General features: G+C 44.0%; 1 protein-coding gene, 1 long non-coding RNA gene and 1 pseudogene across 4 annotated transcripts in view; 2 read left to right on the forward strand and 1 right to left on the reverse strand.

The window, feature by feature from the left end:
* WWTR1 (WW domain containing transcription regulator 1) overlaps positions 1-15341 on the reverse strand; it is a 132029-nt gene extending 116688 nt beyond the window's left edge. Inside the window, exons 1-2 of one of the 2 annotated variants that reach the window (XM_060011406.1) lie at positions 14915-15341; positions 14076-14509 (exon numbers count right to left, since the gene is read on the reverse strand). In XM_060011406.1, the coding sequence (XP_059867389.1) occupies positions 14076-14506 (431 nt within the window). In that variant the 5' untranslated portion in view covers positions 14507-14509; positions 14915-15341. Of the gene's footprint in view, positions 1-14075; positions 14510-14714; positions 14812-14914 lie in introns of those variants that run through there. The other variant, XM_060011407.1, reaches the window with a different exon arrangement.
* LOC132425064 (uncharacterized) lies at positions 14313-19134 on the forward strand. Of its 2 annotated transcripts, XR_009519328.1 has the most exons (4): positions 14313-14425; positions 15911-16290; positions 16938-16994; positions 18374-19134. It is a non-coding gene; the product is annotated as an uncharacterized lncRNA (long non-coding RNA). The 2 variants fall into 2 exon arrangements; XR_009519329.1 differs by lacking the exon at positions 16938-16994.
* Positions 19135-23204: 4070 nt separating this feature from the next.
* LOC132425063 (large ribosomal subunit protein uL30 pseudogene) lies at positions 23205-23946 on the forward strand (annotated as a pseudogene).
* The last annotated feature ends 1492 nt before the right edge of the window (positions 23947-25438 follow it).

Consider the following 25438-nt stretch of genomic DNA (forward strand, 5'->3'; position numbering starts at 1 on the left):
CCTCAGTGGAAAAACCATTCACTGGACATTTTTCAGTTCTCATCTTCCTTGACCTCTGAGAAACATGCCACGAAATGAACCCTTCCTCCTTCTTGAGCTTCCCTGGATTTGGGGCATTACTTTCTGGATTCCCTCCTATATATTTCCGGCTGTTTCTTCTCCATCTCATTTACCAAGTCTAGCGGCACTTCTCCTTTCTTCTCAATCTATATGTAACCTCTCTCTAAGGAATCTCATCCACACCTGGATTTGAATAATAATAATATATATATGGTTATAGTTATATAGATAATATATGTAGATAATACAGTTATACATATAATATATCTACCTATCTAATAGGTAGATATAGTCACCTGGAAAAAGAAAAAAAATATATATATATATATATCTCTCTCCCTTGGAAATCTTAAAGTCACCTTACACTCAACATGCTAAAACACTTCTCAACCTCTTCTAAACCTTCCAGTACTGCTTGTTACAACTAGAAGCACCACCATTCAAGCCATTATATAGCCAGCAACCTGCAAATTTTCCATTTCACCTGTTTTCCTCACTGCCCTTATCTAATTCATCAGCAAACCCTTTCAAATTTACCTCTCTAGGGCTTCCCTGGTGGCGCAGTGGTTGAGAGTCTGCCTGCCGATGCAGGGGACACGGGTTTGTGCCCCGGTCTGGGAGGATCCCACATGCCACGCAGCGGCTGGGCCCGTGAGCCATGGCTGCTGGGCCTGCGTGTCCGGAGCCTGTGCTCCGCAACGGGAGAGGCCACAACAGTGAGAGGCCCACGTAACACACACACACACAAAAAAAATTTACCTCTCTAATATCCCTGAAATGATTTCACTATCCCTCAAATGATTGATTTCACTTCTTCCCTTTTCCAGCACCACCAAACCAACTTCCCTGTGATTAAATCACTCATATGCTCTATCTGCAGGGATGGCATATCACCAATGAAATGATAACACATTTGTTCCAAAAAAGATTGTGAAGGAGGCAATATAAAATATATAGAATGGAGCCTAACTTAAAAGTCTTTAAATAAAAAAAAAAAGAGATAGTAAAAAAAAAAAATCACTCATACGAGTACCTTCATTCCAGAGTGGCAGAATATTCAAGTCACGGCTTGTGAATCCTGAAACTGCAGTTACAGTGTCTATCCCCATTTCATCCCAGTACAGCCCACATCAGACAGCCCTGGAAACCCTGATCAGTTTTGGAGCACCAAGGGCAGCAATTTTCTGAACCACAAAGCCAAATCCCAGTCTCTGAACTATAGTTACCTCAACAAGGTTTCTCACCCTGAGACCTCCCCCTCAGGCAACACATGAATTTCTCCAGAATTTAACCCATATCTATTCTCAGTCCTGAGGCTGTGTGAGGGTCAACCAGAAACAAAGACCACCTAAGCTGTGATTCCCAAGATCCCAAAACATCCAACTGATGCAAGTATAAATGAGGTCATGTGTATACATAATAAATCCCTGAAAGATACACAAGCAATTGTGAACAGTGGTTCTCTCTGAGTAAAACTAGAGGGTGGAGTACTTTTTTTCCTTTATATCCTTCAGCTCTGCTTAAATTTTTTGATGAGAGTGTGTTAAAAAGCAGTCTTTTTTTTTTTCTTGGCCACGCGGCTTGCAGGATCCTAGTTCCCCAACCAGGGATCGAATCTGGGCCACCAGCAGTGGAAGCTCGGAGTACGAACCAGTGGACTGCCAGGGCATTCCCAAAAAGCAATCTTTAAGAAGAATTCCAAAAATAAAATCAAGTCAGTAAAAGTGATGTCTGGGAGCTTCCCTGTTGGCGCAGTGGTTGGGAGTCCGCCTGCCGATGCAGGGGACACAGGTTCGTGCCCCAGTCCGGGAAGATCCCACATGCCGCGGAGCGGCTGGGCCCGTGAGCCACGGCCGCTAAGCCTGCGCGTCCGGGGCCTGTGCTCCACAGCGGGAGAGGCCACAGCGGGAGAGGCCACAGCAGTGAGAGGCCCGTGTACCGCAAAAAAAAAAAAAAAAAAGTATGTCTGTTCATTTTGGTTATATTTATCATTTGCTTGTGTTTTCTACTTTTGATGGACTATCACAGTTGCTTCCTCAACCTGTGAACACCTAAGCCCAGAAAGGTTTTCCATGGGCAAACTGGGAGAAAGACAAATATTCATATCTCAGTATTTGCAGAAAAGCCATCACAAAGGAAAATATATTTTAATAAACAATCCAGCATATGCATTTTTCCACAGTCACCATGTTTTGTTTGTTTTGTTTTGTTTTGGCACCCCAGGTAGGACATGAACCCACAATCCCTGGCTTAGGAACCATGTTTTAATTACTGAGTCTATAGCTAGCCATGTTTACAGGTAAATTAGTCACCAAAAAGAACAGAATTTGAATTTATCTTCAGTGTTCAGAATTGAAGTGTGTCAAAGCATATTTTTAAAACAAAGAGTTAGTGTAGGGGGCCACAAAGACATAAAATATATTATGTACTGAAAAATTCATCATATACAACCTTTGTGCCATAGAATTTGTTTCCATATTGAGACTCGTTATTCAACATCTTTGGTTGATTATTCTTAAGTTAATGAAAGGTGTGATTAATTGATTGATTAGTTGGTTGATATCTAAAAGATAGTTATAAGGGTGGATGGAAAAATAAAATGATAGGTAGGTAAATGGATGGATGGATAGATGATAGATAGATAGATAGATTGACAGATAGATAGATAGATAGAATTAAGGAGAGAGGAATAGATCAGTGCTTCTCAAACTATCTGTTGTAAAGCACTAGTGTTTTTTATTTTCAATCCGCCAAGCCAAGTATGTGGTCCTATTGTAGATGGCTTGTGTGTAGCTCAGGCCACATGTGACTTACCACACAAGTTTGACGCACCCAAACTACCCTGTTCCACAAGGCAATCCCATTGATCATGTGCTTAGATGTCACAGCAATGTCATTTTGCTATAAAAGTTTCTAAACACTCTCGACTTCTGTATCTAGCTCATCACAGGCCCGTAACATAAGCACACTGGTGTCAGTCTACGGACTACACTTTGCGTAGCACTGAGATACAGGCTCAGCTACTTCACACTGCTATGCCACTCATTCCGATTGGTTGGGCATCCATCTAACTGACCAGTGCACTTGCCAGCCCATGTATCACCCTTGTATAAGAAGGGTAGGTGTAGTGGTTAATAGGTAGAACAGTAGATGATAGAGAAATTAGATAACAGATAAGCTAGATATCTAATAGATATCTAATAGATTTATTAGATATCTAATAAATTAGGTAGGAGCCAGATAGTCTCTGCTCTTTATGCAAATAATTCTCTAGATAAAGCGTTAACAACGGTTGTCTCTAAATAGGGATCCAGGGAAAATCAGAAGAATCTATTTTCCACTTTCCTCCCTCCAGTAGTGGCTGAGCATATAATATCTTTATACTTAAAAATAAAATCAGAAACAATCTAAGTGTCCATCAATAGGGGATCAGTTTAAGAAATTCATTGTACATCCATACAATGGAATACTATGTAGTCCTTAAAGAAATAAAGCAGATATTTATGTACAGAAGAGGAATAAACACCAAGATATACTAAATGACAAAAGGAAGGTACAGAAGAGTGTGTACTGTATTGTGTACCATTTGTACTGTATTGAAAATAGTCTAGGTGGGAATACACATTTAATTTACATATACGTATGCATACTGGTACTCACACAGAGTTTCTCTGGAAAGACAAAAGAAACTGGTATGCTGGGGAGGGTACCAGAGGACTAGAGGGAGGGTAAAAGAGACTTCTCACAGTACATGCTTTGGTACTATTGAAAATTTTGTCATTTCCATGTATTTATTACCTATTGGAAAAATATTTTTTAATGTGAAGTCATGTGAAAACATTAACATGTGATTCAGCATCATGAGTGAATGTGAAAAGGCGCCAGTGGGCTTCACTAAGAGTCTCGGAAGGATTCCCCTGAGAGGGAGGCCACGGGCTGCTCAGGGCCTAGGTGGGCTTCGTGGATTAACTGTGGTTGCAGAATCTCGATTTTGTCTGTGTCCAGGTGACCAGCCTCATCCAAAACTACAAGAGTATTCTGGGAACAACCAGACCTGCAAGCTATTCATTTACAAGCAGAGATGGCAGATTCAGTGGGGATGGGCCTGAGTCGAGGGTAGCTCCGTACCCCACTAACTTGGAGAGCAAAGACCACCCGCTACGGTGGAACTGCACAGGCTAAATTAAATATAGGGCCAACGAATGGATCTATGGATGGACAGAGGAATGGCTGCTTTGCTAGGAAAGCACTATCATTTCAGACCCATACGTTAGTATAAAGTGCTTAGTTCCCTAAAGAACTAGGAAGACCTCAACATAAGGGACAATGGTGGGGTCTTATGCTACATTCAGATAACTCTAGGATTGGTGGATCTCAATGAAGGGATGAGGAAGCTGCCACACGGACTAGTGAAAGGTCCGTGTACCCATCCTAGCTGAGGTTCTAAAGCCTCAATGGCATGCATGGTCATCTAACAACCAATACTTATCTTGAAGCTAAGTCAGGCCAGGTTCTTCTTGGCCTCAAAAATAGACCCTTAGCATTTCTGCTTCTGCACTTCTCTTCCTATCCCCTCTTTCCTGGAAGGCCCTTCTGCTCACCTGCCCACATTCTTCCCATTTTTCAAGACTCCATTTATGCCCAACCACCTTTACAGAGACTTCTTTGAACACCCAGCCTTCATCTATCTTCCTCTCCACTGCATTTAGTACGTGGAGCTAGGATTCTAAACTTTCAATCCAGGATGCGCACAGACCTGATGGAACTCCATTCCTGAACACGGCAGATTCCTATGAAGAATTCCAGGGTGCAAGCTTGCAAAGATTTGAAAGAAAATATTATGGGATTCTTTCCTTATCAAGCACCTACCTCTGTGCCAGGCCCTGTGCTCAGGTTATACAATGACAAGCAAGAAAAACATCATTCTTGCCCTCATGGAGGTTACAGTGTAGTAAGAAAGAGAAATAAATCAACAGTAATATGGGGCATTCCCTGGCAGTTCAGTGGTTAGTACTCTGGGCTTCCACTGCAGGGGGTGTGGGTTCGATCCCTGGTCGGGGAACCAAGATCCCACATGCCGAACGGTGTGGCCAAAAAAAGAAAAACAACCACACAACGATAGTATTATAGCAGCAGTGCTACGTCTGCAGAGCCACAGAGGGCTGTGGGAGAACCTGGCAGGAGCATCTAAGCCAGTGCGGGGGTTGTGAGTCAGGCGAAAACCCCTGCAGGGCTGGCATCTAAGGTGATGCCTAAAGGTAGTGTAGGCATTAACCGGGCAAAAAGCGGGGAAATAATATTCCAGGCACAGGTAGCAGCTTGTGCCAAGTTCCTGAGGCCAGGAGCACAGCCAATGGGAGAAACCAAAAGACGGTCAGCCCAGCTGCAAGTTTCAGACCTAATAACCGTAATAGAAATGACAGCCTTATCGTGACACACCTCAAAGTGCTTCCAACCCAGGAGGGCAGCTGCGCACAGGTCAGAAGGAGGCTATTTAGCCTGGTTTTGTCTGTATTCCCCATGTCTCTCCAGCTAGACTGTCAGCTGCCTGAGGTCCGAAAAGCTGCCACATTTCTCCCCACCCCCACCCCCGGGCACAGTGCACTGCGTTGGCACACAAGAAGAGTGCAATGATTTTTTGTTGTAAATGCTGAAATGGCTGAAGACCTTTAAGATGGCACAAAGGCAAGGCCCTGGGAGAGCACTGCCCCCACCACCATCTCAACCAGGAACAAGACAGGAGTAAGTAAACTTTCAGGGTTTCTCGCTGTGCCAGGCGCAGAGCAAAGCACTTCGCATATATTCCTGGTTTCGCTTCATCTAACAGCAAACATCGTTTATCCCTTTATCATCTGCTGGGTCTAGATGGAACATTCAATAAAATCTAGAAGTCCAGGAAGAAGTGTATGCAAATAAAGAATATGTTGAAGGAAATTCAGAAGATTTGCCATGAAGTCTACTTCTTATCCTGACTTTTCTGGAGAATTTTTGGTTAAGATTTTAGCAATTACGGTGTTCACTTCTAGAGAAAATAACCCAAAACAGATTAGCAGATGCAAACTGCTATCTATAGAATGGATAAACAACAAGGTCCTACTGTAGAGCACAGGGAACTATATTCAATATCCTGTGATAAACCATAATGGAAAAGAATATGAAAAAGAATATACATATGTAGAACTGAGTCACTCTGCTGTACAGCAGAAATTAACACAACATTGTAATTCAACTATACTTCAATAAAATTTTTTAAAAAAAGAAAGAAAAAAAAAAGAACCCAAAACAAGAAAAACACAAGCAGTTCCCAAAGAGGATCTCCTTAGTAACGTAAGCTCCAGGCTTCAGTTACTGAGCTAAGGCTACAAGATCCCTCCCATGTCCCACACACCTACCCAAATCTACCACTCCATCTTCCCCTGCCTCTCTGCTTGCTTTCTGCTGTGGTTTTCCTAACTTCCCCCTTCCCCCAATTTAGAAAGAAATATGTTTATTATGCGACATTTGGAACATACAGAAAGGCAAAAAGTAGACAAGAAAAATCTCCATAATCCCACAAATGACCATCAACCACAGTTTGGTACGTAACCCTCTATCAGACAGACACACACACACTTTTTAAAATAAAATCAGGATTATGACCCTTTCACAATGTACCATAATTATTGGGTTTTTATGTGTTATATCCCACTTGTCTGATATTTAGGGCCATTTCTTATCTCTAAGCATTGGTAACTAACTGTTAAATCAAGAAATATAAATGAAAACGTAATACATCTACTCAAAGCACACTGAAAAGAAAAACTGTAACTTGATTTAAACATGAAACTCTCAACTAGAGAAATAACAATGGAAGTCACAAAAACGCTTCCCAAAGTCCATAGGACATTCCTAGGTGGACAGTATGAGATAATAGTTGGAATAAAAATGTTCAAAAGTCAAATATGCTTGTGAAATAGTGGCTTAAAAATAAACTAGTTTTGTAACAAGTGACTCCGGAGTCTTGAACGTGTATTGTGAAATTCCAAGAGAGGGACAGAGCCTGCAACATATCCCAAGTCTATTGGTCCAGGAACCTTTTGTTCACAAAGTATCTGAGTGGACTAGGGTTCAAGGAATACACTTTGGAAAACATTGCTCTGCTGATATTTCAATGCACTAAAACATTCACAGTCCCCCACAGACCAGCAGAAGGGCCATCCCCTCAGAATTTCCCCTTCAATAAAAAGTTTATTACTTCAGTCCTCAGTCTTCCAAATCACCCTTTAAAAAAAATTATCCCCTGGATTGGTGGATTCATTTACTTCCACCATCCTCTCCTGTGGTTAGATATTTCATTGAGGGAGGACGGGAAAGGCAGAGATGATAAGTAAGGGTGTAATTCCTACACGTCTTAATTTGTCAACAAACAAAAACTGACACTGAATCAACCCTTTAAGCAATGTATTTCGAATCAATCTCTGCAATTATAAAGACAAGGAGAAGTAAATTTTTTTTCCTGTAAGCTACTTTACTAACATCTAACTAACCCTCTCAACAAGTCCTCAGCAACATACCCAATCCTGACATACATTAGGTCATCCGCCCTCCATGTCACATCTGTGTGCCCTGTAAAATGATATGGATTTACTAATGGTGAAAATCTCAATGAGAAGAAAAAATAGTCATTGTGGGTATACTATCCGTTTCTGGTTTGGTTCATCATTTCTCTCTCTCTCCAGCACTGAGGGCTCCAAATTGGATCACCCAGACTGAGTTTAGAAGCGAACTCTAATGCTCCATCCACCACTCCAAAGTTATCTGGTCACCAAGGATACCTAGTTACAGGGCCTAATTATGGGCATGTAACTGACATGAGGCAGTACAGTACAAGTGCAGAAGTACAGGTTTGAGAATCACATAATTCTAATCCCATCTCTGCCACTCGCCTGTTATGTGACCCTGGGCCATTTACTCAACCTTATTGTGCCTCAGTTTCCTCAACAGTAAAATGAGAAAATAACATGTACCTGTTCACAGGTCACTGTGAGAGTTAAAAGAACGTGTGAAAAGCACCTAGGGTTATGAATAAAGTTTCCTTACGCATGTGTCAGGAGTGTGTTCCATGGGTGATTCTGGCGCTGCCTCTCCGGGAAGTACTGACTTATAGCTCCCTGCCTCCTCTGCAATAGAGCAGGTAATCAACCAATGTCAATTCCCTCCCCTCTTCCTCTCACCCCACTTCTCAATCTCACTCCCCCTCCCACACACAAACGGGGCTCCACGAGTAGCTACAAGCCAGATTCCAAAAATCAGAAAGTAGATCCTCCTCAGAAGAGGTTAGACATCCTCTGCCCAAGATGCTGCAGCAAAGGGGAATCTGTGGTGGGCATTCCTACCTAGGTTTTTTAACAGGAAAATTGATTCTCAGTCTTTATTTACAATTTTAAAAACCAGCTTGCAATTCCAGATCCAGGCTTCATTCAGCACCAAACAATAACTGAGAGTCAAAATTAGTTTATCCTACTAGCAAGGTCTCTGCATCCGATTTTGGCCAGGTAGACAGCATATGCATGTGGGGAGGCAAGGGGAAGCAAGAACGAACTTGTACTGAAAGTCTACTATGTACCAGACACTTCAAATATGTTATCTAATCTTTAGAAATACCGTGAAATAGGACTTCCCTGGTGGCGCAGCAGTTAAGAATCCTCCTGCCAATGCAGGGGACACAGGTTCCGTCCCTGGTCTGGGAAGATCCCACATACCACGGAGCAACTAAGCCCGTGCGCCACAACTACTGAGCCTTTGCTCTAGAGCCCACGAGCCACAACTACTGAGCCCATGTGCCACAACTACTGAAGCCCGCGCACCTAGAGCCCATGCTCCACAATGAGAGAAGCCACCGCAATGAGAAGCCCGTGCACCGCAACCAAGGGTACACCCTGCTCACCGCAACTAGAGAAAGCCCACCTGCAGCAACAAAAGACCCAATGCAGCCAAAAATAAATAAATAAAATAAATAATAAAAGCAATCTCTCTTTAAAAAAAAAAGAATCCGCCTGCCAATTCAGGGGACACGGGTTCGATCTCTGGTTGGGGAAGATCCCACATGCCTCAGAGCAACTAAGCCACAACTACTGAAGCCCGCGTGCCAAGAGCCTGTGCTCCGCAACAAGAGAAGCCACCGCAATGAGAAGCCCACATACCACAACCAAGAGTAGCCCCCGCTCGACGCAACTAGAGAAAGCCCATGTGCAGCAATGAAGACCCAAGGCAGCCAAAAATTAATTAATTTGATAAAAACAGTTTCTCAAGTATGTACTCCAGCAAAATGAGGGCATAAACCAAAAAAGAGGAAGACAAACAAACAGCACTCCTAGCCATGGAAAGAAGTAAAGAGAAGCCCTAAGGATGACAGCTCTGATGTAGAGCTAGAGAGCAACAAGAATGGAACAGAAAGATGAGGGAATCTGACATAAAAGCTTAAGGAAAGGAGACCTGACAGAACCCAGAGGATTGAGAGCCTGGAAAATTTTGAGATCATAATAAAGGCAAATAGTATATAAACATATAAAAAGACAATTAGAAATAATAGGAAAAAATGTTTAAGAAAGTCAAGATCCAAAGATGAAGAAACTAAAAGGTAACACAAATTTTAACAACTGATGAAGAGTGAAAAGAAAGAATCCCTATGACTTTGGGGCTGGATATATCCTCCTTTGAGTGTCCCAGGAGTCCTGACACCAGACACAATGTGCAAGTCTAAGATCCAATGTTAATACACAAGGCAATAAATTATATTAAATGTTGCCTCCAGTTTTTCAACTTCAAGAATAATTTATGAATAAAAAAGTCAATTTGGGGACAAAGCACAAAACTTTTATTGGTTATGGGTTCAGAGCTTTGGAATATTAAGATGTCACTAACAAAAAGCAAATTGTGGAACTGATAGCCACCCAAACCTCCTTGACTTACAAAATGGGGAATCAGAAATACCGTAAAGGGGCTTCCCTGGTGGCTCAGTGGTTAAGAATCCACTTGTCAGTGCAGGGGACATGGGTTTGAGCCCTGGTCTGGGAAGATCCCAAACGCGGCAGAGATCTTCCCGTGCGCCACAACTACTGAGCCTGCATGCCTAGAGCCCGTGCTCCGCAACGAGAGAAGCCACCGCAGTAAGAAGCCTGCACACTGCAACAAAGAGTAGCTCCCCACTCATGGCAACTAGAGAAAGCCCACAAGCAGTAACAAAGACCCAATGCAGGCAAAAATAAATAAATAAATAAATTTATTTTAAAAAATAAAATAAAAATTGAAAGGTTCCCTCTGTGAGCCTTGAGAAGGTGAAGGAAACCATTGTGTTTCAACAAAAGTCCTTTTATACTATTGGGTTTGATACCACCTGCACAGATCACTTTGACAAAAATAATTTTCTACCACACATTTCAGAAAAGGCAAAACACTAAAATTATTACTAAAAATTGAGAGTGCCAGCAAACGTTATAGTTGGAATTATATTTAAGAGTGGGGATAATTTTTCTTACAGAATATGTTATTCAAATAAAAATTTTCTACAAGAATGGAAAGTTCTACTGAATCCAGATCACTTTCTTCTTTATAATTCTCTATTTTCTGGTCTATGTACACCAAACATGTATTCCATTTATAACCAGAAATTTTTTTTTAATTTTAATGTGATCAGTGTTCAAAGTCAGCGTGCCAGTTGCTAAGAGCCCAACACCTACACACCCCAGCCTGATTTATGAGCTGTAGAGAACAGCAGGAACAATGCAGTCGTCAGAGGCCATGCGTTTTAACATTCTATCCTCCCCATTGTTAAATGCTACCCTAACACCACAGGGAAGGTGTGAATGTTTAGAAAAGGTGCCCTGTAACAGGTACCAGAAAGTGATTACACCATATACCTAGGAACAATCTTGCCTGAGAAAATAACAAAAAGGTTTTTTAAAGCTTCTTAGATGTCCAGGCTTTGTATCCCATAAAGCTCATTGTTCAGCTGGGGAAGTGACATGAGGATAAAGGTGGGAGTGGGGAAAACGGAAAACTGCTCCCTAAGTAGATGACAACAGATTAGAGGGCCAGTCCAGGGTCCACCATTAAATAACCACAAATGGCATTCCCCAAGTCACGTGAATACCCTTCCCTGGCCTCAGTTTTCTAACCTTCCCCCCAAGAAAATGACCTTGTCAATTATAAAATACTTTGATTTCTGATTTATAAAGCCCTCCACTCCTGACAAAATCAAGAATAGGATTCTACTGCTAGCCCCATTTCACAGATGTTGGGGCAAAGTCATGGGTAGATTTTATGAAAATTAATTCAGGGTTAGTTGCCACCATTTTCCAAGCTTCTACTTAAATCCACCAAAATACATTGCTTTTTGAGGCTGTGGAACAAAGTGTGGCATATAACATTTATCTTATTCCAGCTTTAAACAAAGCTCCAAAAGAAATTCAGAGAACTCCTGGCAGATTGCTTATCTCAAAAAACAAAAGTCACAGTGACTTAATTTCTTAAATTCCCTTAGCTACTTGGCCAAAAAATTTCCAGGGATAGCATCAGATCAAGCCTACAGGCCTCCTGCTTACACGTTTTTCCAGTTGTTGTCTTTATTGACTGTCCAAAGTGAAATGAAGATGCACCCTGCTTTGGACTGAGGAGTGACTGTTAGTTGGGGGGATGAGGCAAATGGAGCAGATCAACTTTCTCTAAACCCAAGGCCTACTTCCATTTTTAACCTAGTTTCACAAACATATTTTAGAGCTACTCCAATCATTCAAAGCCTGTATAAAAGCGAACTCTTTTGTTTTATTTCTGTTTAGGGATCTTTTCCCCCTAGCTTTCCTCAGATATTAGGCAAGCCCAGCTCTTATTTCACATTTTTAACAACCAGCTATACCAATCATATACATATTTGTGTGTGTATATTTATAAACACAGTTCAAAAATCATTTGGGACCAAAAATAGCCTCCAAAATTATTAGAAATTATTGGGTCTTTTTCTACTTGTAGGTACTACTAAGTCCATTTCTATAAAAGTCACAGTAAGATATTCAAAACTGCATTTACCTAAGTAAAGCAATACAAGATGCTACTTTGGATCTTTATATAGTATACAAACTAATGCCATCCTTTGGAACAATATCATCACACTTAGAAAAATGTCATGCTATTACATCACATACTTGAATTCCACCAACTATTTAGAAATTAAAGCACTGGACTTCCGCACTGGAAGGCGCAGTGGTTAAGAATCCTCCTGCCGATGCAGGGGACACAGGTTCCATCCCTGGTCTGGGAAGATCCCACATGCCACGGAGCAACTAAGCCCGTGAGCCACAACTACTGAGCCTATGTGCTACAACTACTGAAGCCCGCGCACCTAGAGCCCGTGCTCCCGCAACAAAGACAAGCCACTGCAACGAGAAGCCCGCGCACCACAACGAAGCGTAGACCCAGCTCGCTGCAACTAGAGAAAAGCCTGTGTGCAGCAACGAAGACCCAACGCAGCCAAAAATAAATAATTAAAAAAAAAAAAGAAATCAAAGCACTGAGTACGTGTCCACACTGTCACTCACAACCCAGGAGAAGACCAGTTGTGGACTAAAATGACCATCAAGTCTGTTTTAGGACAAGGGCTTCTCAGCAATGCATCAACCCCAGCAAAAAAATAAAGCACTCCTCCTTGCACAAGACATCAACAGCTTTGGGATGGGAAAGGAATAATTGGCCACCAGTATGAGTCAAAGGGTTGGCTATTATAAGCCTCATCCATCCTTGTGTATTTGTTATTAGGGTTCTCTCACAGCAAAGTATCAAATATTAGTGCCAAAGAAAGGGTTGATCATCTTTTTAAAATAGCACATAACATCTTAACGTCTAAACTAAAGCTACTCAATCAAAGAAATATGGGCTTTAACATAAATTCCAAGGCAAGTTCTTAGAGGAGGAGTTTCCCTCCATGGCAGTGAACAGCCCGCCAGGGCAGGCAATCCTGGACCAAGTGGTCCAGCTGGCACGACTTCAATCCAGGCCATTGATAGCCTGACCCCCCATGACCTCACTAATTACATTGCAAGTTCCAGCTTGGCTTCTCCTCCAGAATACAATTATTTTAGGGTACCACAATGGAAACAACCTTCTTTATGCCTATCAATATATTTTCCTATACAGTCTAATTCCACTCAAATGTAAACTTCATTACATCAAAAAGCTGGAACAAAGGGAAGGGAAGAATGACAAAGCAGGCTCCTGATTCGATGGTATTTTAGGTTACCAAGGGCGACATAATAAAACTCCGACCCAATTTCCACACAATTGATTTGTCCAGCCTACAACTACTTCACCAGGCAGTTACTAATTACATCACAGGTGCTGTGTGGTCATCACGTCACTAGTAAGGCCTACCAGGCAGTGTTCACTTTTCCAGACTGCTTTTCCCAAGAATGGAGAGACTGGAGACCACCTACACTACCAAGTGTCCCTCTCCTCCCCAAGCCTCAGATCTGCTCTAGCATTTATGTTGATGTCATATCTCAGTGGACCAGGCTCTGACTATCTGACTTAGAGTGGGCAGGGAAGGGAGTAAGAGTTTGGGTCCAGGAGTCTGTATCAGTACTCCAGCTGCAGGGCATAGTCACCTATGTGTCTCATTGAGAATTCTCCCAAAAGTTTTTTTTTTCTTGTACCTCTAAGAGTTTCCATGTCCCGAATCTCTTGTGACTTCCAGAACCCTGGAAGAACTTCACCAGACTCAGTTTCTGATCCCTTACAATTCCAACACCCAGAGACTCACTCCCTACTTCCAGCCTCCCAGATCTCTGGGAAACAGCCGTGGAAGGTGACACATCACCTCTCCCTCCTCTCTCTCTCTCTCTCTCTCTCTCTCTCTCTCTCTCTCTCTCTCTCTCTCTCTCTCTCTGTCTCACACACACACACACACACACACACACTCAAGAACAAGCGTGCACACACCCTGGGTATCGTGACTCTGTGTCCCACCTAGCTCCAGGCTGACTTACTTGAGGAAGTACCTCTGGCCAGTGGCCGTGAAGGTCATCTCCCAGCCTGGGGGCAGAGGCAGCTCGTCGGTCACGTCGTAGGACTGCTGTCGGAGGTGCGCGTGCTGCTGCGCCGGGCTGCCCGCAGCGCCCGCGCCGGTGCCCAGCTGCAGAGACGCGGGCGACGAGTGCGAGCGGACGTGCTGGGCGCCGCCGGCCAGTCGGGGCCCAGGGTGACCACCGGACGAGTCGGTGCTCGACTGGCGCGAGTGCGAGCCGGAGTCAGGCTCCTTGAAGAACGACTCGGGCAGGATCTTCTTCCGCCACGAGCTGGGCTTGGGGTTCATCACCGAGTTGAAGAGGGCTTCGAGGTCCGTGTCTAGGTCTTGAGTGACGTGAATCACTTGCTGCCCGGGTGGCGGGAGCGGAGGGGGCGCCGAGGCCGGATTCATCTTCTGTAAGGAGAAAGGAGGTCAGATTAGCCTTTTATTGAGGGTTGGAGAGGGTGATACGGGGGGGAGAATAGAGAGAAAAAGCAAAAGAGACAGATTGGTGTCAGCCTCGGGATCCCAGACACCCAGCAGTGAAGACCAGCCGGATGGGGGAGGGGTCCCTCCTGGCCTCGAGAATTATGCAACTTTCTTGAAGCCAAGAAGTTACCAGGAAAGGGGGGATGGGGTGGCTGCTGGGAGTTAACTGCACTGGAGACGCTGCTGAACTGCTGGTGGCAAAGGACAGGTCGAAACTTTCCAGGACAGTCAGCCCCCCTAAGTCTCCAAGACATCTCAACTCCGGAAGCCCGAGGAGCCGGGCGCCCTGGCGTGGTGCCGGGTGAGCGGGCGCGCGCCAGCGGGCACTACCTGGGCGCGCAGCGAAGCCGAGTCTGGGCGTGCGGCGGCCGCCGTCCCGCCCGAACTCGCTGTCGGGCCTGGGTCGCTAGGGTGCGTCCCGAGCTTGCAGGGCTAGAGCCGGGGCCCGGCTGGCAAATCCTGACCCGACTCGGTGCCTAGCAGCCGAGAGGGCCTTCCGCTCTCACATCCCCCGAACTGGCCTCAGGCGCTCGCGCTCCGCGAGGAGGCTGAGGAGAAGCAGACAGCGCGGCCGCCGCGGCTCCCGGACTGTCCCATAAACAAAGTTTGGAGCAAACTCCCACTCCCAGGAAAGAGGCGGGGCCGAAAGTTGAGCTGTTGAATTATGCATGACCTCCAAGTCCCCAGCCTGCCTGCCCCCGCTCGTCTCTCCCCTTTCTCTTCCTCCTCCTCCCACCCCCGGCTCCAGAAAACCCTGGGCGTGCTGGGTACTTTGCAGGGTAAGAGGAGACGGGTGCCCTCCACCCACTCCTCCTGGTCGCGCGGACCTCTCCCGCGGAGCCCTGGATCTGCATTCCTTTGAGTTTACCACGGACTTGGGGCGGGATCAAAGGGAAAGTGGCCCGAGCCTGTTTAATCAAGGACTTGTGGACCGAAACCAAGGCTGGGGGCGGCGGAGGGCACGCGGGTGAGGGGCCCAGACCGAGTAAGGGCCGGTCCTGGGCGCCGCGCCCTCCCTTAGTGCCGGGTGCCGAGGCCGGGAGCGCCGGAGCGCTGCACTGATCCGTGATTCTGCCTGAGGGCGGGCCCGGGTGCGCTCCGGCGCGGGGAGACACCAGCGAGGCCAGCCTTTCCACGGGAGGCTACTTAGCGCTTGTGACCATATTTGGTCTGGCGAGGAGGCATCTCGGCTGTTTGGCTTTCAATTGTCTGCTCGTGCGCAGACGGTGCCCAGAAAGTGCCTCTGTCGCTAGGGATGCGGCTTCGCCAGCTGGTTCATTGTAAACAACCTTCAAACCATTTATCAATCCTTGTTTTCCTCTCCAGGGTGACTCAAGTCACTAGGGGTTGAGAAGAAACCTGGTCAAAGCTTGGGCGCTGGAAAGGGACAGCGATCGTGCCCCCCTCTCCCGTGACATCCGCGCGGGTAGTGGGAGGATTGGAATGTCCCTGACGCCCTCCAGAGAGCCTGGAGCCGGGATGGAACCGGAACAGGTGGCTGGGAGCAGAGAGGGTGCGCCAGTGACCCGGAAAAAACCACCCACCCTCCCACCGACAGGATCTAGGCGAGGGGTGGAGACCCCCTGCTAGATCTAGACTGGCAAGACAGCTGCGGGAAGTAGGAGGCGGCCTGGTCCTCCGGAGCAGCTCAGTTCCTTCTTTCCTTGTCCCTTCTCCATTGGGGAGAATGGGAGAGTGGCTGCGAGGTAAGTCAGGCTTCAGAAAGTCCCTACCCGACCCCATTTGATTCAAACATAAGTTTATGAAATAAGTCATATGAGGCGATATATGTAAAGCACTTTGAAGACATACCTGCCTACATACCTCTTTGTTAAATAAAATAGAATTGTATCAAGTGCAAGTATTGTGCCTTCACAGTTTTATAAGGGTGGAACAAAGTCAAAATTAAAATCTGGAGTTGCTTTGAAGGAGGAAAGTTTGTGGGAAAGACAAGGCCACCCCATAGTTTATTTTTATTTTTTTAATTTAATTTTTTTTTGTGGTACGCGGGCCTCTCACTGTTGTGGCCTTTCCCATTGCGGAGCACAGGCTCCGGACGCGCAGGCCCAGCGGCCATGGCTCACGGGCCCAGGCGCTCCGCGGCATGTGGGATCTTCCCGGACCGGGGCACAAACCCACGTCCCCTGCATCGGCAGGCGGACTCCCAACCACTGCGCCACCAGGGAAGCCCCACACCCCATAGTTTTGCTTTGGAAAAGGTAAGAGTATTGGGGGCACATTCCCTGAATGGCTTCTCCCTGTCAGTGCCCAAAATAGAGCAGAGGCCACCTAAGTGAGCCCGCCCCCCATTATCTGTGTTTGAGGGTGTGCTCTGATTCCAAACTCCCCACAGATGGGAAAATCAAGACTGCCTGAGAGAGAAAGACAGTCATGTGGATCACTGTCAAAGGTGAGCAGAGCATGGCTCTTTCAGGAGACTCTGGAACTATTTCCCATCAGCAGGTCCTCTGCCCATAGGACCAGCAGAGGGAAGGGGAAGCTGCTACAGGTCACTCCATGGGAAATAGCATCTTTACAAGCTATCGTCAGAAGCCACCACAGTTGCAACAATGGGAAAATTAGCTCTGGAACTAGAGGAAGTGACTGGGACCGAAAGGTTACTAATTCAGAAGCCACTTGATGAACAGATGCAACCTTGAGGCCAGCCCAACTCCAGGAAGGTCCTCACCCAGGAAGGAAGGTCTTGCTTTGTAAAGAGTTCCTGGCTGCTGCACAGAGGAAGATGCTGAGGGAGCCATGAGATTAATCAGTTAGGGAGAATCAGGATTGAGGTTGGGTGGGCAAGGATGCCGTCATTCCTTGCCAAACTTCAAGACATAGATAGTGGAGGACAAAGTAGATGCCTGAAATGGAAACTGCTCTGATCACGTGATAGCTCAAAGGGAAAACTCCCAGTTCCCAAACAGTCTATAAGATATGATAGTGGATGGCCAAAGAGATTTGCTTCAGTGCCTCAAACAATAGTTTCAGATTAAATAACATTTATAGGTGCCTTGTATATATCAGGTACTGCCCATAAGAGGCAGTATGGTGTAACAGGTAAGTGTATAATGAATCTCTGGAGGAAAATACCTGAGGCAAGATACTGAAACTCTCTATTCCTGAGTTTTCTCCTTTGTAAATTAGAAACAATAACCGTACCCACCTCACAGGATTTTAGATTAAAACAAATTACAGTCGGCCCTTTGTATCCTTGGGTTCCACACCCACTGTGGATTTAAAAAAAAAAAAAAATCCAGAAAGTTCCAAAAAGCAAAACTAGAATTTGTGGCACACTGACAACTATTTACATAGCATTTAATTGTATTAGTTATTATAAGAAACGTAGAGCTGATTTAAAGTATATGGGAGGATGTGTGTAGGTTATATTTAAATACTACGCCATTTTATATAAGGGACTTGACCATCCTCAGATTTTGGTTGGGGGGCACGGGGTGTCCTAGAATCAACCCCCTGCTGATACTGAGGAACGACTATATACAAATTTTATCTGTTCCCACTGATTTAGAACACAAGCTTTGAAATGCCTAGCTCTACTCTCTACATTGGGCAAGTAATTTAACCTCCCTTAAATCATAGATTATTCATTTACAAATTGGAGATAATAGTGTGGTAGTCTGTGACACTGCAGGTCTTCAATGGACCACCCTTCTTTTGGTCACACCCTTATGGAGTCCCTCCCACTTAAATCTGGACTGGGCCAGTGACTTGCCTTCGCCTGGAAAATGCAGCCCTGCATCTGTGTTTGTTCCCTCTTTTAACCCCAAGGGAGGTGTGGAAGTTTCTGCTTCTGTAATTTTGGGAGATCTGAGCCATGCTGGGGAAACCACGTGCAGAGGAAGAGGCCCTGAGATAGGTGGAGACAGGGAGAACTCCAGCCATCCAGCACCGGAGCTGAGCCCAGCCCCCAGCCGGCCCAACAGCTGACTGCAAGGGCATCAGTGACTAGCATCAAGACCAGTAGAACCAGAGCCCAGCCCAGCCCAGCCCAGATTGTAGAACAAATAAAATGAATATTGTTTTAAGCTACTAAATTTTCAAATTTTTTTTAAATGCAGAATGGGCATTCTAAAGATTAAATAAGAAATTACAAATAAAGTTCTTAACACAAATTCTGTTACATGCTGAAGTATTTAATAAATAATGGCTGTGATTCGGGCTGAGACCCATAAAATAGATAATAGACAAATATTTTACAGGTAAGGAGACTGGCCCAGTGAGTTTTAAAGTACAGGAAGATCTCACTTTGTAGCACTTCACAGATACTGCGGGTTTTTTTTACAAATTGAAGGTTTGTGGCAACCCTGCATCACGCAACACTACCGGCTCCATTTTCCCAACAGCATTTGCTCAGATCGTGTCTCCATCATAGTTTGGTAATTCTCACAATATTTCAGACTTTTTTCTTACTGTATTTGCTAAAGGTGATCTGTGATTAGGGATCTTTGATGTTACTATTGCAAAAAGTTTACAACTCACTGAAGGCTCAGGTGATGGTTAGCATTTTTTAGCAATAAAGTATTTTTTAATTAAGGTATATACATTGTCTTTTTTTTTAAACATAATGCGATTGCACATTTAACAAACTACAGTACAGTGTAAACGTAACTTTTATATGCACGGGGAAGCCAAAAAGATTCGAGCGACTGGAACTAAACTGGCAATATCTCCGAGGTATGCCTGTATTTTGTCCAAATACGTGAAATGAATTCTTGGGGGGAAAAAAGGTGCTGGGACATAGCCCAGGGTTTGTAATCCTAGATCGGAGTGCTTTTTTCTACTCTCCCCTCCTTTGAGCCAGGAGTTGCTCTCTGGTTTTGTCATTTTTAATCAGTGAGATACCTACTGCCTACCTATCTCATAGAGAAGAAACTCCACAATTTTTATAAGATAATCAATTGAGAGTACACTCCTGCCGATATGTAAATCTCTCTACTTGCAAAGACTTTCTCTCCTCCCTCTCTGTCCATATCCAATCAACGGCAAGGACTGTCAATTCTTCCTTCTGATGTCCCTCAAGCCCATCCTTCCTTTCCCACTCCCACAACAGGACCTTATCTTCAAAGCCTGCAGTGGCCTCCTGATTGGTTTCTCTCCCTCCAGTCCCTCATTTCTGGCCTCCCATTTTCATGTCATTCCCTGGCTCACAAGCTTTGAACAACAACCCACAAGAAAAAAAGTCAGAGCTATCAATCCAGCACCCAAGGACTCCCAACACACTGCCATCTTCACAGCATTCTGACCTTAATTTTTACACAGATGTGTCCCTCATACTCTCCAGCTAGGCTCTGACCCAAGCACATTTGGCCTAATCCTTCACTACACCTATCTCTTTGTTTGAACCCTGCTCAAAACTGCCCTCCATACTCCATGGTCAAACCTTCATCCATCCCTCCTTTCCCTTAAATTCAGGCTGTTCTTGTCTTTTTCACTCCCCTGACACGTAATCACAGGTAACACTGCTTTATATTCTGTTTCAACTTTTACCTCAGTATCTCTTGCCTCGCCAACTGGATTGTAAATAGCTGCAGGGCTAGACACATCTTGCATTTCCTTATGGAATTGCTTCTCTGAAGGCCATAATTCCTTGCTGAGGGAATGCTGATCCTTACATGACTTTGCCTGTTCCTCTTCCAGCACCCACTGGTGTCCTCTTAGCAGTTTGTAAGGCACCCTCTCACCATTCACTGTAATTCTGGCACTACATATGGACTCAGCTCCTGAAAAGGACTGCAAGCTCTTAGAGGACAAGTCTAAGAAGATTTCATTTTCCTTTTTCTCTTCCCCGTGCCTTACAAGGTGTTCTCCACACAGGAGTGTCCAGTACACTAGCCTAGCCCAGTGGCCGTTGCCTGCCATTCTGCCTGAGGAAAGCCACAGGCCGCTTTTCTCAGCTCTGAATCACTGACTTGGTCTGAGTGGATGATTCCAGCTCAGGTGAATGGTCAGAAACTTGGTGGGGTGAGTGAGTTGTTAAAAGACTCTAGGCCAGGAGCCCTTGGGGCAGAACCTGCCTGGACTTGCTGAACCAGTATGGAGAAAATTCCCAGAGCAGAATCACCATTAGCAACTGAAGGGGAGCAAAACAGACAAGGACTTTGAATAGATAAGGGTTTGAATAATCAAGAGTCCAGAAAACTGTTGAAGAAGATTATTTCAACAGGAGGCTAAGAGTTGACCAGTTCCTTGACATAGTATGTGTGTATTCATAATTTACCACTTCTCAAGTGTCTACCACAGTGTCCAGCACATGGCAAGTTTACAAATACTTACAATGATGGCTGCCGCCACCCAGTTCTGCATTGACTCTCCTCACATGCGGGTCTCACTGTCAGGCTTCACTTTGGTGTTCCTAAAAAATGCATCACTGGTATGATCGTAAGGAAGATAATTTTGATAAAGGTGATGATGACGGTGATGATGGATGGGACTGTGGTCTGCCTCATGTTATCTCTTACTTCAGCAATGCAGTTGGACAAGAGGAAGAAGGAATTTCTGAGATTCAGTCTGTACTTGGGTACTGTGCACGAGTTGTTTATCCTTTAGTATTTTTACTATACATATGTATTTGGGGGGGGACTGGAGAAAATAATTTTAAATGGAAAAATTAATTAATTAATATATATTTAGAAAAGAAAAATATGCTTTTGGAAATGCTTAACACGGGAATTCCCTGGATGTCCAGTGGTTAGGGCTCCACTTCACTGCCAACATGTGGGTTCAGTCTCTGGTTGGGGAACTAAGATCCTGCAAGCCGTGTAGCACGCCCTTCTGCCCCCCCCCCAAAAAAAAGGAAAGAAAAAGAAAATGCTTAACAACGTAAAGCATGGTTTGGAGGTTAACTAGCAGCTGTATTGGAAAGTTGCCAGTTGCAGCATAATCTATAGTAGGGGAAAATTAGAAGTTTCTTAAACACTTAACATGAGATTGGTTAAGTATATGTGACGGCTCAATATATCCAGTGAATTTTTGGTAGCTATCTGAAGTAGTACTTATGAAGATAATATATCAATGTGAAAATGTCTTTTTTAATAATTTTTGATGAAAAAAATCCAGAAGCAAGTATTAATGAATACCATAATTACAACTTTGTTCAAAAACATTGAGGCAGGTGGGAAATGAATAAAAAATACGATGCTAAAGTAATACCAAAAAATAAAATGTCTATATAAAAATAAAATACATAGATAAATGTCTCTCTTTATGTACTTAGATCTGTGTAGATCTATAAATGTGTCACATGATAGAGAAATTGAATCATCACCCTCAGAAGCCTAAACCATATTATTAATATTATTTTGGGTGTGATGAAAGAACTAATTACCAGTGTTTGGGGGGAAATTTCAAGGTGCTCAGTATTATTCATATATTCAAGAAATATATATATATGTGTTATACATATACGTATATAAATTTGGAAAAAAAATTTTAATTTTTTTTAAAGAAAAAAAATTGGGGTCCCCACTATGTGCAGGACCAAAAGTGGTCTTTCAAGCCGAGCTTGGAAGAGTTTACCACCTGATAGGACATTCATTGGTTGACGATGTCATTCAACTCCTCCCTCGACCCAAATAAGTCCCAGATCTGGTTACACCAGCTGTTCAAGCCACCTCTCTTCCCCTGTCTTATTTGTCATGTTGACAGGAGCCAAGCATATACAAGCTCTACTGTTATCTCTCTGTCTCAGAACTGTCCAGACTCAAGTGAGGTCACTTTTCGTGCCTGGTAAAGAAAAGTCAACCATGGTTTGGAGCTAAGGAGACAAGGAGAGGACCAGCCAAACCAAGACAGGGTGGAGGGAGGGCCCAGGAGGCAAATGCTGCTCCACGAGAGAGCTAACCCTACAGGCATGAGTTCAACTCACACATGCTTAAAAACAACAAAAGTTTCCTTTACAAATATATATTTGAGGGCTTCCCTGGTGGCGCAGTGGTTAAGAATCCACCTGCTAATGCAGGGATCGTGGGTTCGAGCCTGGGAAGATCCCTTGTGCCGCGGAGCAACTAAGCCTGTGCGCCACAACAACTGAGCCCACGTGCCACAGCTACTGAAGCCCGCGCGCCTAGAGCCCGTGCTCCACAAGAGAAGCCACCGCAACGAGAAGCCCGTGCACCACAACGAAGAGTAGCCCCCCTCGTCGCAAGCCCGCACATAGCAACAAAGACCCAACTCAGCAAAAAACTAAATAAATAAAAAGATTGGCTTATAAAAATAAATTAATTAAATAAAAATATATATTTGCATATAATCTTGGATCAGAGGGTGAATTTATTCTCATGTAGTGTCTGCCATACAGTAACTCCTAATTTGACCATATGACTGTAGACATTTCCCCCTAGTCAAAATAATTAAAAGTTATTAGTATTTCAATTGTCACAATAAGAGTGAATAATATTTGTATAATACTTTACAGACTACAAAACAATTTCACATGTACAATCACACATGAATCTCACAGTAACTCTGTAAGAATTGTCAGGCAAGCCTTACTGGAACACCTATTTTACAGATAAGAAAACAAAGGTTCAGATAAATTTGTGTCTTGCCGAAGGTCATTGATTTGTAACAAAAGAGCCAGAATCCGGCTGGAACCGTGGAGGGTGCGGAAGAGAAGAAAAAGAAGGTTCCTGCTGTGCCAGAAACCCTTAAGAAAAAGCGAAAGAATTTCTCAGAGCTTAAGATCAAGCGCCTGAGAAAGAAATTTGCCCAAAAGATGCTTCGAAAGGCAAGGAGGAAGCTTATCTACGAAAAAGCTAAGCACGATCACAAGGAATACAGGCAGATGTATAGAACTGAAATTCGCATGGCTAGGATGGCAGGAAAAGCCGGCAACTTCTACGTAGCCACGGAACCCAAATTGACGTTTGTCATCAGGATCAGAGGTATCAATGGTGTGAGCCCAAAGGTTCGAAAGGTGTTGCAGCTTCTCCGACTCCATCAGATTTTCAATGGCACTTTTGTGAAGCTCAACAAGGCTTCAATTAACATGCTGAGAATTGTGGAACCATACATTGCATGGAGGTACCCAACCTGAAGTCAGTAAATGAATTGATCTACAAGCGTGGTTATGGCAAAATCAACAAGAAGCGAACTGCCCTGACAGATAACGTGTTGATTGCTCCATCTCTTGGCAAATACGGTATTATCTGCATGGAGGATCTGATTCATGAGATCTATACTGTTGGAAAACGTTTGGGTTCAAAGAAGCAAACGACTTCCTGTGGCCCTTCAAATTGTCTTCACGAGGTGGAATGAAGAAAATGACCACCCATTTTGTTGAAGGTGGAGATGCTGGCAACAGGGAAGACCAGATCAACAGGCTTATTAGAAGGATGAACTAAGGTATCTACCATGATTACTTCTGTAATCTGGCCAGTTAATAAACAGTGACTGCTTTCAAATTAAAAAAAAAAAAAAAAAAAAAAGAGCCAGAACTCAAACTGTCTAGTGCCTCCAGGCTTTCAAATTATATTTCTCTTATATCTTCTTAACTGAATCAGAGTCTTAATTGCTTCTTCCTTTGTGAGCATTACAGAATTCTGTCTGTTCCTCAAAAAAAAAAAAGAGAGAGAGAGAGAGAGGATATTTTTAAAGTTTTTTCTCCTCCACTGACTTACAGTATCATTTCACAAATGCTTTGTCATCTAATGGCCATTCAATGCACAGAAGATTGAAGTTTAGTTGTCTCTTCCCTCTCATTAAATAAATGAAAAGTCAAATGTGTTGGAGGGAACTTAAAGTGCAATCAGGTCCTGATTAATGCAGTGCTTGTGTGTATTAAAGAACCCCTTCTGTGTTGTGAATCGTCACTACTAATTAATATGGAGCAGGCAGTCCCTGCTTTTTTTTTTTAAAGGATTGTAGTCCTTAAGTCATTTTCTAAATTGGTCATTTGGAACTCAGTATGCATTTTGTTACAGAAAAAGTATATCACAAATGATGACTAGGCACTCTAGCCTAGCCATTGAACTAGGGGCTCTAACAGCCCCAAATCCTTGGGGGCCCCCAAACCTCAGTCTGTCCTGACCCTCAGATTGAGTCTTTCTAGACCCTTCAAGGGCTGGTGTGGGGAAAGAGCTCAGAAAACAGGCAGATTTCTTCCTGCAGCAAGAAGAGGCTCCTACAGGATCAAAGTGTTTCCTGTGAGTCCAGGATTACCTTGTTGGACAAATTCATATTTTCTATATCATACACGTGCCAGGAGTGGGAGGAAAAGTTAAGACTCCTCTTGGCTGCAGGTAAAAGGTTTTGTTCACTTAAGCAAAAGTGAGCAATTACAAGGATACTGCATAGAACCTGAAAAAGTCCACATCTCTCTCTCTCTCTCTCTCTCTCTTTCTGTCTCCCCTACCCCACTTCTCTCTGCATATCTTCTTCACTCTTCTTTCTGCACCCAGCTTTTTCTGCTCTTCAATCCACATGGCACGTGGTTGTCTACACCTCACAATTTCACATATTATACAGTTTCTCTTGAAAGAGAAATGAACTTTTGCCTCAAGTCCAAATTCCCAGGGAAAGGTGTCTGATTGGTTTAGCTTGAATCAGGTGTCCATCTGGACTAATCACCTTTAATGGTGGGTAGGAGGCAGAGCAAGGTCAAGAATAAGTACAATGAGCATGATTCTCAAGGGAAGGCAGGAAGCTCTCAGAAAGAAGGCCCAGGCAGAGAAACTCAGAGATGGAATAGCTGCCTGTGTTCATATGCTTGGCATTTCTTAGCAGGAACAAAAATCTCTTAGCTCTTTACCTTTTAGAAACAAATCACCAACAAAATACTTAGAGGTATCACATGATGCCCTTACAGCCAAACAACTTTAGGACTACATGGGTACC

The sequence above is a fragment of the Delphinus delphis genome, chromosome 4, assembly GCF_949987515.2.
Source record: "Delphinus delphis chromosome 4, mDelDel1.2, whole genome shotgun sequence".
Taxonomy (NCBI): Eukaryota; Metazoa; Chordata; class Mammalia; order Artiodactyla; family Delphinidae; genus Delphinus; species Delphinus delphis.